General features: G+C 43.7%; 1 protein-coding gene across 2 annotated transcripts in view; it reads right to left on the reverse strand.

Annotated features, from left to right (window-relative positions):
- Positions 1-13,657, reverse strand: part of MYH10 (myosin heavy chain 10) — a 110,360-nt gene that overhangs the window by 37,248 nt on the left and 59,455 nt on the right. For both annotated transcript variants that reach the window (XM_074608179.1, XM_074608178.1), the window contains 5 exons: positions 9,731-9,823; positions 5,794-5,857; positions 4,011-4,109; positions 2,914-3,057; positions 2,474-2,569 (listed from right to left, as the gene is read on the reverse strand). In XM_074608179.1, coding sequence (XP_074464280.1) covers positions 2,474-2,569; positions 2,914-3,057; positions 4,011-4,109; positions 5,794-5,857; positions 9,731-9,823 — 496 coding nt within the window. The remainder of the gene's footprint in view (positions 1-2,473; positions 2,570-2,913; positions 3,058-4,010; positions 4,110-5,793; positions 5,858-9,730; positions 9,824-13,657) is intronic.

Consider the following 13,657-nt stretch of genomic DNA (forward strand, 5'->3'; position numbering starts at 1 on the left):
CCATGTAGTCATTAGAAGGGTCATGAATCAACACCCAATTAAATCAGCGAAATTAGGGTAGCATCACAAATTGGGCACTCCTTTGCTTTAGCTACACACAGGAACGTTTCAGTGCTATAAAAATACGTATCAGCAACCCAGAAAAAACTTAACCTTAGGTGCCAAGTAGCAAACGCTGTGAGGATCTTTCAAAAAAAAAAAAAAAAAAAAACACAAAAAAACAAAACAACAACAAAACTTGAAAATATTAAGTAGCCAGAAGCATCAGCTTGGTACTGCGGCATAACGGTTACTATATAAAGGATATTACAGTTTTTAAGGAATGAGGGTATTTTTCCCTCCCATGCAGTACTCCGAACACCGCACTCGGCTCCTCTTTCATGAGCCTGTAACAGGGGATTTATTGACCCGGCCTTTCCAATTGGTAACCAACCATAGCTTAGGTAACAGTAACGACAATTAACCACAGCAGAGGTAATACTAAAATCCCATCCGATTCGGACACGGAAGGAGGTTGTAGCCAGCATTTCAGAGGTTGGACCGAAGGAAACAGAACCATTTTCAAGTCGAAGCTGTGTCACTGCTAAAGGTAGCGCTGGTTCACACAATTTCAGCTTGATTAATCTCGCACTTTAAAAAAAAAAACGTGTAATTCATCTTGTTTGTTTATAATTGAGGAAATCCCATTTAAAAGGTGCAGTTGTAGAAAGTCCTGACTATCCTGACTTGTGTTTTATTACTATTGGGTTTTGGATATAAAATTCTGAATTATTATAAAACAAAGATACTGAAAAGCTCATATCATAGTCGAAGTGTGAACTTTATGAGGTCGCTTATGAACCTCTGCCCTTTCAGCAGAAAGGCATCTTACAAATCTGGTAGGCATGAAACGGTCCTCTGAAGACAGCTTCTCCTTCCTCTCCATCCACAAAGGCTATACAGCTTTCTTGCCATCTCTTTTATCTAATACTTGAAACTGATATTTGTTTATCTATATTTATTATCTATAGGGTAGAATTTGCTTTCCATATGCTTTGAAATCCACATTGTCGAGGCTCACACCTCCACTACCCACACAAATTTCTTCCCATCTATGGAGACACTAACCTGACCTATTTCAGCCGCACGCCTCTAGCTGAGATGAATCACTCTCAGGACATGCTTACTTCTCTGGAGGACACTTGGGAAACCCATTACAGTGAGATGTGACAATACAGATGACAAAGGAGAGCTCAGTTTCACTCAGTGTCTTCAGAAACACACAATAACAAAGAACAAGAGAACAGAAACGTGCTTTAACTGCGATCTGAGCTTTTCAGCATTTTTGCTTTGTAACTCAGAATTTTGTGTCCGGTATTATAAATATTGGGTAGTATCAATATATTTATATCCAATACTTTAATTCAGAACGTTACGTCCAAAAAACAACGGCAATACAAAAGCTGAGATAGTCAAGCAGTGAGAAGTTTCTGTACCTTTTTACATCACACCTTCCAAATGGACAATGACTCAGTTGAGTTGCCTCAGCTATCACGAAAAGCCCGAAAACCCTGATCCCTCGCCCAACCTTTTTTCCTCACTGCAAAACTCAAAGTGCCAAGCACCAGCCCAGCGTCGAGGCCACGACTTTTGCGCTTTAATCCGTACCTGCTGGCTGGAGCACTTGGGGCAGCAGGCCACCGCCCTGAGAAGCGACAAACATTTTGGGCATGGCAAGCAGCCGACACGCACAGCGATTTAGGACAATTACAAAAGGAGCCACAGACAAGAATGCGAGTGGTGCACGTGCAGCAGGTCCCGTGAACAATGGTTCTTGCTGCTCTTTCCTCTGAAGTCAGTTCTCAAAGCTGACTCTCCACCAGAGCCTTTAAAAGGCCAGTATCAAAGTACTAAATCAACAACCTGGTATCTGCTTCAGCCACTCTCTTTTTTGGTGAGGAAATACGCTCCTCAAAAATACTGATTGCGTTGCTGGTAAATTCAATCCTAGTCACACTACCATGCCACTTCAGAAATCAGCTTTTTCTAAAACCAGCATTCTTGTGTTCAGCCATTTCACTATGGAAGTTGTGCTTGGCCTCCAGGCTCCTCTCATTGGCAAGAAAACTGTCCTCAAGAACCAAAGAACACAAACTGATTTAAGCACGTGCTTTTTCCTAGTGCTTAAGTCTTCGTAGATAACAATAAACAAGACTACAACTGAAATACTCATTCAAAGTTTAGAAGCAATGCAAACAGCATAAATCCTGGTGATGGATACTTAAATTTGTCTGTGTTACGAGAATGGAAGAGGAGAGTTTCAACAATTGCCCATTGGCTACTACCACAACGGTCCTGGCCCCTTTTTGGCCCAGAACGCTATTGAGGAAGCTCAGAAGACTGCTCTGGACTTTTCAAGATCTGCACCGAACAAACGGCAGGAAGAAAACTACAGCTCGAGTTAAAGGAATCCACACAAACGTGATCGACTTACCAGTGTTCTCTGGCATAGAAGCTTGATCAGTATTTCTCTCCTTCTTAAAGGAAATATTTCCAAATTGGAGCACTGAAGACACCACTTTCAGCATTGCTGTGTTAACAAAAGACATATGCAACAGTTTCATTGAAGAGGGCGCAGCTTAACAAATTTTTCTCTTACATTCCTTGTGTTACTTTTCTTCAAAATTCCAAGTATTCAGAGTTCAGAAAGGAAATAAAGTTTGTACTGCACTTTTTAGGCAAATGGCTTTAATTCAGCCCTAGCGCATGTTAAGCAAACATTTGCTGCAGGCTGTCGAGACACCGAAGCAATGTTAAATGTGGTGACGTTAAATTGGCAAGTGTGTGCGCGCACGCAAGAGAAAAGCGTACGCTTTAAAAATCCAAAAGGCTCAGCAACGCACACAAGATTACAAGTTACACTCAGTAACTTACACAAGATCTCATCGTGCGAAAACCCCATGATATGCATGGCTTCCATGGTCTCCTGAAAGTTATCCTTGTCTTGTTGCCCAGGAATGGGGATGTAGCCGTTAGATAAAAATCTGTAATTGTTAAATCCTTCAAGCAGCAAGTCAGCTGTATTGGGAGAAGGGGAAGAGAGAGAAAAAAATAAGCTCAAAAGTGGCACTGACACCCACCTGTACTCTCTTCTCGCTAAACGTCCAAACTGTGCTTTACAAAATCAGTTCCTCAAACACAGCTACATGCCATTATACCAGCTTCCGAAACTCTAAAAACGTGAGTGTACCTTAAACGCTGAAGCCAGATTCCCAGAATCTCTATCTCTAACAACCTACATGAGCTCTTTAATGCATTAAGCCTGTAAACAGAACATTACCTGACTCAGATCTAGCTCCCACCATCTCAAATCCCTATCTGGAACATCAGACAAGAAATATCTCTATCGAAAGATAACAGACACAGGCAGAAATGGAGTTAGGTATTGGCGATAACCACCCCAAGGACGCCAAACACAGGTTTATCTAACACGGGAGCAGAAAGAGTGGATCAGTTCTCTGAAGTCTGTACCTTCATGCAGTTTCGCTTATCACAAGCTAGCAGAAATTCACAGTTACCAAGGGGAAGAAAAAAAACCAACCAAGAGTAGAAGATAACCAACACAGTACTGCAGTGGCTGAAGAAAGCCGCAGGGTTTCATTATGTTTTGGTAAAATGGCTGCTTTTCTCCCCAGTTTGAAGGCACGGCCCAGAACAGATCGGGCTGTCGCTGCCGGCCGGGTTTGTTATTAATCAGCATCGTGGTTTCAACCCAGCGACTCCCAGCCAGAGACTGGCCAAACTGGACTTTGTCACGTAGGAGCCCTTTGCTTGAAATGCAACAGTTGCCTGACAGCAAACTTGACAAAGCACAGAGCTTATTTCAAAACAGAGCCACCTGGCTTTTCATTCTTCTTTTAAAACGCACTGTTCCAAGACCAAAGAACAGTTCAAACTCGACAGTCTTAACACCAGAATAATAAACGCAGCAGCAGAAACAAGGAGCTCATAAAATGAGACTCTTGACTTACACTTCAGGTGTTCTCCTGCTCCAGCTAGCAGTTGATAGAAGATATGAAATGTCCGCTCGTCTTTAGCCTGACGAACTGCGCGAGACTTTTCCAACAAGTCTGATGATAACCAGTTAAGGATCTTCTGCAATTTTTGGCTAAAAACATCCAGTGCAAACAAAACTTTCCAAGCAGGCTATGTAATTACTTTAAGAACAAACAGAGCTTTAATAGTAATGACAGGACTAGGGCCAATTTGAACTTTCACTAACTTTAGATGAGAGATTTCAAATTCGGGCCGGTAGAAGCGCACGTTTAATTCCAGCAAACTCATCTCTTGGATGTTGGCTCGTGTCCCTGCCACACGCAGCCGACCGTTGCCTGCAATGGCTCAGCCGAGGCCTAAGTGAGCGAGGAGCCAGCCAGTCCTTTTCCTTTTCAGTCACTTTTACTAAGGTCACGGCGGACTCGTAGCACCAAAACCCCAGCAGCTGCTGAACTCGGGAGTGTTTTATCTGAAGCGCGTTTGTCATTTCTCTCAAGCCCTGCATTTTTACATACAACCTTCACTGCCTTTCAACAGCTTCCAAACTGGATTTGGGCAGCAGATACTGCCTAATAAACTGCCCTGTAATGTTATTTAAGTTTGGGTTTTTTTTCCTATTCCATACCGTAAAACAAATGGGGGACAGAGATTTGAAGTGACACAGGTTACGAGCAAGGATGAGTTCTTGTCATGAAGAAAAATTTCCCTAAGAGTTAGGTCCTGCTGTTTTGCCAAAGCTCCAGGCAAAACAATTCATCTGAAAGCAAAAACTGCCTTCATTCCTGTGCTGCGTGAATAAAAAAAAAAAAAAAAAATCATTTATCATTAAAGCGTATTTTGAATAACTATAGATCTTTCCCAGCCTTATTGGGAAATTATATTTTGTGACACTTCCAAACATTCGCTGCACTTAAAATTCAGCAGTTTAACTCACAGCGACAGAATGAAAGCTTAACTGCAGCACTGTTTATCTTTAATACTCACATGATATTGTTTACCAAGACTTCTGATTTCGTAATTTTATGACCACCCTACTGCTATTCCCCCAGAAAACAGGCTAAACATCCTAAAAAAACAAAAAAAAAAAGTTACATTCACATTAATTTTAGCACAAAGAAAACAGCTTTAGAGAAAGGCTTTCACTGCGAGTATTTTCACTTGTTCTTAACACAATCATAAATAAAAATAAACCTTAAAGCTAAAACTGAATTAGGCTTCAGTATTAATCGCTAGTAGGTCTCGTGTTAATGAATCTGTGCTGGTATCTAGAAGACCTAAGAAAAGAGAAGGTGTCCCAGCGCTTCCAGCGCCATCACTTTACGATGAGGATCCACCTCCCCCAGGCAGAGCTGCTCCCGCAGCGCCGCCGAGAGCGAAGCAAACTTTGGCACAATACAGTAGCTCGGCTTCTCATGAGAAAGGTGGGGTGTTTTGTTTTTTTTTTTTTCCTAAAAGCATTCATAGAGCAAGCCCACTTTAAATGGTTTGTCTATTTAACAAACCCTGGGTTTAAGGCCAGTCTGAAAATCCAGCAGACTTGAGAGCGCTAAACTTTGGGGTATCCGGTTTCCGAGCACGAGGAAGCACGCTGACTTTCTGATATCTGATCGCGATTTTGAAACAAAGGAAGAGATGGATGTTGTCAAAGGCATGTAGAAGTGTGGTAACCTTTCACTGCATTCCAATGAATTCTCGGGTTAAAAGCAAAACAAATCGGGAAACTTGGATTTGACAGTAACGTGGCATGAAGTAGGATACACGTCTCAATGTTGGCCCCAACAATGTAACCAGTAACATCAAAGTTAATCCTAATGAACTTGCCCTGCAAAAAAAAAAAAAAAAAAAAGATTTTTTTGTAATTGCTAGTTTTATCATTAAGACAACAATGCTGTCTATATAAAAATGTAATTCTTCTTGCATTCATGTAACAAGCGTTTCACACAAGTTCAAACGAAATCTTTCCCCTTCAATGTACTCCGTGGAATGTCTTATGCTGTGCACAAACACTTTCTAATGATTAAAGAACTCGTATTCTCGATATGTCTGTAATCCAGACTGATGAAAGACTTCTGGAAAGTGAAGCTCAATTTCTTCCATTGACAAAACATGTCTAAGGCCGAGAGCAACACTTAGATTTTAAGTGCGCGTATTTCTATAGCGCCTTTAGGCACCAAGAAGTTTGCCTTATCGGCAGCAATCCTGGATCCCGGTGTGCTCCTACTTCCATCTCCAAAGCCAGGATGGCTGCTGTCTGCACGGCCTCTCTTCGCTAGCTGTTGGTAAAGACGGGACTAAGAGAGAGCGAATATACCCATTTCTTCCACACAGGACCTTTCTCCACGAAGGACCAACTAAAGCGCACGCTTCCCACACGAAGAGCAGCTCTTGCAAAGAAAGCGGTTGCAAGTGGATCTATTATACCAGTTCAAGCCACATCAGTTGCCCCATCTGATTTGTCACTTGGTTACAAATATTCCCAACAGGACACCAGGCTCCAGCTTGCACTTGGACCGCTTTTATCAGCACCATTACTGTATTTCAAGTTTGTGCCCATGAAACTGTGCGACATTCCCGTGGTTGCAAACACGTGAAGAAACCAGCGGGAATAGCCAGTGACTTGCTCTGGGCTCTCCGTTTTCACTGCAACCAACTTCTGCAAGTCCTCTCTCCACGTAGGAACAGGGTCTGGAGATCAGGGAGCACCAGAGCCGTTTGCTAACATCTAAATGCTTCTTTAGACGGTATTTGCACAAAGCCACCTACTAATATTCTTTGTGGAGGCCTTCTGAAAGCACTCTTATAATCAGTATCTAGATCCTCATTTATCTCAAGCCTGACTGATGAGCGCTATTAGTACATTAAGGTGAATTCCCATCTGGCAGATCCATTCAGCTCAGGGACTGTACTATTGATTGTCTTATTAAATATCCTACTCCACAAGCTTGTAGAACACGTGTCCTCTAGCAACAGCCCGCCCCAGTAAGTGTGTATCGGGGAGGGGGGTATGTGGCCACGCTGCAGCCTACAGAAGTCACTGCAATCATTTCAGCTATTGCAGCTTCTCACCAGCACACCTCACCCTTCTCCTCGCCTGCCCGGATAAAGCCCATTCACATCAAAAAGATTTGTGTGCGTGAGACCCACCAAGTCTCCTCCCCCCAGCCTCACCGGTGAGCCCAGAGGAAGCCATAACCCACCCACCAGCCTGATCTCAACCTCGTCGAGAGCAAACCACGGCTCCGTGCCTGCGGTTGTACATCTTCAGCGCAGAGTGATTTCTCCAAGTTTTAAGAAAACTGGTGGAACACTTTAAATTAGCATCAATGGTTACTCCCCACAGCCTCAGACGGAGTTTGGGTGGAAAGCCGGTGGCACGAGAAGGACGTGCCAAGGAACCAGGCTTGTTGTCAAAAGCGTGTCCTGTCAGGGACCAGCGCTGAACTCAGATTTCTGACTGTGAAGAAACGCAACGCTCTACGCTCAGCTTGGAACTGAAGCATTTATACTTTTTGCTCAGTAACAATTCCGGCAAGCTGTAACTGTCACAAAGAAGCAACTGACATTTTACTGAACTCCAGCCAATAAACTCGATGTAACACGCGTGTGTCAGCACTGGCATGTCAAGAGCGGCAGCTGACAACTTCTTCCCCCAGAAGAGGTACCACAGACCCCTTCAGGATGACATGGCTTGAATTTGCCACGTTACGTGTGAAAACAAACATAAAGCATTACCTAAGGTCTAGTCAGTGGTTTTTTTCTGATATAATTCAGAACCATTTTACTCTTTCACTCTTAAAAGTTATTTGATTTCTGCTGTCAAGTTACCAATTCCATGAATAAAAATAATTGAGAGGAAATGTGGCCACTAAACGAGGTGACGCACCAGAAGAGGGGACCCACACGCTTCCAGCTTCAGTCATCACTGTGACCCCAGAGGGGTCACTATCTAGTTTATCTTCTAAAAAGCAAAATATTAACACATCCTTTTAGCTAGCACTGGCAAATCTTGCTATGAAATCGTTAATTAATCAGTCAGCGACTGCAGCGGTGGTCATCTAACAGCTGAATTCTGCTTACACCGTCATTACAGAACTACGTACGTGGCTTTGTAAAAACCACATCAGAAGGAAGCATTTAGTTCTGCAATGTGAACCCAATAAGCCCACTCTCCCATCCACTGCGAACGAGAGACTTTATTTCCTGAAACATAAGAAAATACCGCCTTTGGTAGAAGAAAAGAATTTTAAAAACCGATTAGACACTAGCTTTATTTCAGTCCTATCTGGTGTTACCAACAAGGAGGGCCAGGCTGGCATCTTCATGCCGCGTGGTGAAGACTGTCAAGCCTGGACAGGCTGAACGACAGCACTTCTCACTTTGGGGGAGGATATGTATTTTTTTAAGTCAGGTTTTAAAATGGTTTGTTACTGAAGATTATTTTTTTTCTGCATGAGACGACACCATCTGGAGTGCATTATACTTGCTCCTTTACAAAAATAGAGCTGGAGCCATCTGAGTGATTATGTTCCTGATGGCAACGCGGACTTCGATGTAATACAAACCAGATGCTAACATCTTTTAGGAGAAAAAAAAAAAGTATCTTCATTAAATTAGTACAAAGTAGAATTATTGCGCAGTGAAACCCGTTGATATCATAAATCTTACACCCAACGTATATATGCCTCAAGCAAAATTGTAAATAATGCATCTATAAAATTATCAAAGTTGAATTTCCACAGTGTTCTGCTCTCCCTTCTTGACTGAAAAGACTGAGGGATTTAGTCATACAGTTTTCCAGAGTCCTTATCACTGGAGCCGAGTTCATACATTATAAATTCAAGCAACCGTTGACACGTCAAGGCGGCCAAGAAATCTTTCATTTGTTCGGTAAATTTTAGCCGCGTTCTCACAAGAAAAAAAGATTTAATACCTCCTATACAGTTTTACAGTTGTATTAAAACTATCTTTCCCCTGAAATAGGAGATGGCGCTTTTGATTTCCTCCTTTCAAAGGAAAGGAAGTTTTAAGGAGTGGTAAATAGCTATTCACCCCGAGTTTCACCTCTATTTTTAAAACAATGGAAGGCATCAGAAGCGGTTATCTCCCCCTGAAACACGATGTGAAACACAGGGCACTGACCCAACAACAACATCGGCCAGCTACACAAGTGCCCACACCTTGAAAAAAGTCACGCTGGCTTTTTGAGAAGTTTTTATATGCAAGTTTTGGGCTTTAAAAAAAAATAAATAATACAAATAAATAAATAAATCCATAAAAACCCATCTGATAAGCCAATCCATTGATAAAGTCAATAGCTATTGACAGGAAGGCGCCATATTTAGCCCGATTCCATGCTGATGCCATACTCCTTCATACTTTACAGTAGCTCAGCAGTAATTTGTGCAGGCGAGCCCCAGCGGAGCTCTACGGCAGTTATATGAACACTCCTGTGAACACTCCTGTGGATTCAAGGACGGTTGAAGTTAGAAACTGGATAAGATCAACACAAATTTTGCCAAGAGCCAGTGAGGATGAGTGTTTGGTGACTCCAACAATGCAAAAAGCATTGTAATAGAACCTGAACGCCTGGAGGAAAGAACAGAGAAAGCTTCCGATACTAATTAGATAAATATCTAAAAAGGGAATTTCTCCATAAAAAGATTTACACACTCTACAGAGAAAAGGAGTAACTCACAAAGCGGGAGGAGTTGTCATTTTTCACCGTCTTTGCATTCCCAAAGGATTCCAGAATGGGATTCGCCTGAAGAAGCTGACGCTCCAGCTCCCCCTAAAAACCACACAAAGAGAAGGACAGAGAGAGATGAGCACAGCGCGACGCCATCGAGGTTCCTGCATTCTGCTGCCTCCTGGCAGGCACGTTACCCAGGTTGTGGCAGCGCTACCACCTTCGGAAGGGGCTTATCATTTTCCCCTCACTTCTAAATCCGCTGATAAGTCTCCTCCAGCCAGTGAAGAACGTGTTTTGATTGGTTAGTTTTTAGTTTTTAGGGTTTTTTTGTTTTGTTTTGGGGTTTTTTTTTGTTTTGTTTTATTTAAACAGGCACACATACACACACAAACAGAGCAGTGACCAAATAGGACTTAACAGATGTCGCAAATCATTGAACACTGAAAAGAAAATTCACATGGAGGGCTAATGAAATTAGGCACAGACTTTGAGTACTTAAGTGGAAAAATCTAATTCAACCGTTTTAAGTTAAGCTTCCTGTTTAGCGATTTGACAATACGGCTGCTTTGGGATACCTGTTTTCAAACTGACTTTCAAACCAGCGAAATCGGAATTTTCAGTCAGCCAGCCATTCGTATCCTTGCACCATCTGACCCGAATGCACCTGAGAAACACCCAGAATGGCACAACGGGAACCGAGCCACACCAAATACAAAGACCATTTTCAAATTGCTCAATTCAGCCAACGTCGCTCAGTATGTTTAATGCTTTTTTTTTTTTAAAAAAAAAAACATTTCTTTAAGTTCAAGCCAATGGCTGTAGAAATCAAAGTACTTATCTTAAGGAAATTGCACAACAGCTTTTAGAATGGCTGTCCGTGAGGAGGTCTGGTAACAAAAACAGTCTGTGCTGCTTCCATGAGCCCAGGAGGTACGTATGGACATAGGAAAATATGACATTGTCTTCCTGCTCTGAAGGATGGTTTTAAAAAAAAAATAATAAAAAAATAAAAAAAATGAAGCTGTCTGGAATGTAGTTCATAAACCTGCTTTTTCCAATTATTTATAGCATAGATGAATAAAGGCCCCAGACTGAGCATCAAAGAACGGGAAACGTAAGTCTCTTGAGGCTTCCACGTGAGGTCAGTTCTTATACTGAATTTTTTTAAATTCATTAGTTAACACCTAAAAGAGACTTTTATTTGTATATTGAAACGTATTTCAAGTCCTTCTGGAAACTAACAGCTGCGCGTTCTTTAATGTGACCTCAAGTTATCTGCTCAAAACTTGTTTACTTCCAAATATATTCCCTTTGGGACTACATATTCTCTGAATTCTCAAGTAGCTGAAGAAGGACTAGATGCGAGTCTTAGCCCAGAGCACCCTACGCACTGCTCGGGCCACGGCACCTACGCGCTATACGATAGGTCTGACACGTTACAGTTCTCAGGAGCACTTTTAAAATGACAGAAAAAAATCCACAACTGGAGAAAAATGTGATCCCTGTTGTAACCACTATATGCACGTCTGTGATTTATATTCTAAAAGCTTCCCACGTAAAGGCATCAGAGAGCGGGAAAGCGTTTGCTCCCACCATTCCTCCCCTTCCCCTCTCCCAGCCACGCTGGCAGCTCCTGCGTAGCCACCAAGTATAAAAGCGAGAAGCTCGCTTACCGTGCTCTACCCAGCTTGAAACAAACCACTTTACGTATAATAAACGCAGCAAGCGCGTCACAGCTTACGTTTCGAATCCTAGCTATTCTGGAAAAGAAAAGCACACTGACTTCAAAAATGTGCCTCCCCCCCCCCCAGAACATCACCGTGCCACTTGAAGCATCTTGCTGCAGACATGCTCTGGCCGTGCTTTAACGTGCCTCTGTGTCCCACAACCTTAATTTGGGTTCGTGCAGAGGAACTTCTGCAACCCATCGTAAAATCTTACTCGAATTCGCCAACTGAAAGCAAAAAGTTCTCAGTGGCTCGTTGGGTGAAACGTGGGTGAGACCCGTGGGAGCAGAGCAATGGCAGCCTGGCTGGCCCCCGGGGTTTGCGCTTCCAAGAAGACTTCGTCGCCATCGCTGAGGAATGGCCAACCTCTCACCCTGCGTTAAACGGCTTCCAATTTAGTAGTTTTCATTTTTAGATGGACTGCTTTGCAGCCAAAAACCAATCCTCTTCTTCAGAAGCGTTCAGTGTTTTGGCAAGAGCGTAAATTTGGCCTATGGGCGTATCTCCGGCGTAGCCATCTAAACAGGACTTGGAAAAAGCAGTATGGCAGTATGGTGGGAAAAGTGAAGTCATGCAATACGTCATGCAGGGCAACATGAAGATAAGGAGGGGTTATTGTCTCAGTTTCAGAAAAACCAGCATCCCAGTGCTTCGGTTGGTCGTGAGGCCTGGGTGAGGCAGGGAAAACTACATGCTACTCACATACAACAGGGATCCACTCTGTAGTTCAAAATGACATTGAAACAGAAATGTTAATGGTTATGGCTTACGCTGTATCAACACTTCTGGATTAGCATGTGTCCACTGATACATTTAAAATGTTTGCCAACAAACGGTTTATTTCAACCCTGACATGGTAACTCTAAGCAAAAGGAGGGTTAAACTAAACACTGCTCCCTCTATTTTTGGAACAGAGAAATATTTTAGTAAAAAAACCCTTAGAACGGGCTGAGGTTTGCAAGGAAGGAGGATTAGGTTAAATACTAAGAATGTCTGTAACTTCTGAAAATGAGACCATGGGCTCAGACACACGATTGGGTTACAGAGGTTTAACAAGTTACCACACACCAGCAAAGGCATCACAGCTGTCCCGGTGATTCCTTTTTGCTTCCAATATACCAGACCCAACTTGAAGTTTCTTTTGTTATTTTCCTTTCCGCTACAGTTTAAGTCGCTCTACAGTCAGCTTTCAGAAAAACGTAAGGGGAAGAACACAACCAGCTAAACTGACCCCATGGTTGCTTCTTCAGTTACCAAGCCTTGGTTACACCACACGGAGCTGTTGCAAAGCTTTTTCTTTATTTAAAAGCTCGTGTCCATGACAAAAAGGCATCACTTACCATCTCAGGTTAGAGAGTGGAGCATTTACCTTGCATGACACCTGGCAGCAGTTGTTTTATCTCTTTCCAAAGTCTTACCCTCAACTTCCACCGAACCCTCCTCTTTCTGCCCCTTGCCGAGCAGGTTCCCCAGCGCCGGGAGCTCTGCGACTCCTGCTCTCGCACAAGAGGGTGGGCTAGAGCTGCCCGACTGCTGCTGCCCCGGGAAGGGAGGGGTGAGGGAAGCAGCAAACACGCAGCGTTATGTCGAGGGAGATGATTCTTCCCCTCTGCTCCGCTCCGGGGAGAGCCCACCTGGAGCACTGCCTCCAGCTCTGGAGCCCTCAGCACAGGAAGGACATGGACCTGTTGGAGGGGAGCCAGAGGAGGCCGCAGAGATGCTGGGAGGGCTGGAGCCCCTCTGCTGTGGGGACAGGCTGAGAGAGCTGGGGGGGTTCAGCCTGGAGAAGAGAAGGCTCCAGGGAGACCTTAGAGCCCCTTCCAGTCCCTAAAGGGGCTCCAGGAAAGCTGGGGAGGGGCTCTGGAGCAGGGAGGGGAGCCATAGGACGAGGGGGAATGGTTTCAAACTGAAAGAGGGGAGATTTAGATGAGATATTGGAAAGAAATTTATCACTGTGAGGGCGGTGAGCCCCTGGCCCAGGTTGCCCAGAGAAGCTGTGGCTGCCCCATCCCTGGAGGGGTTCAAGGCCAGGTTGGACGGGGCTTGGAGCAACCTGGGCTGGTGGGAGGTGTCCCTCTCCAGGGCAGGGGGTGGGACTGGATGGGCTTTAAGGTCTCTTCCAACCCAAACCATTCTGTGATTCTATGACCTGCACAGCAGCTCCAGCCAACCTGGGGAATAGGAGCAGCCGTAGCTCAAACATTAT

The sequence above is a fragment of the Larus michahellis genome, chromosome 14 (genome assembly GCF_964199755.1).
Source record: "Larus michahellis chromosome 14, bLarMic1.1, whole genome shotgun sequence".
Classification (NCBI taxonomy): Eukaryota; Metazoa; Chordata; class Aves; order Charadriiformes; family Laridae; genus Larus; species Larus michahellis.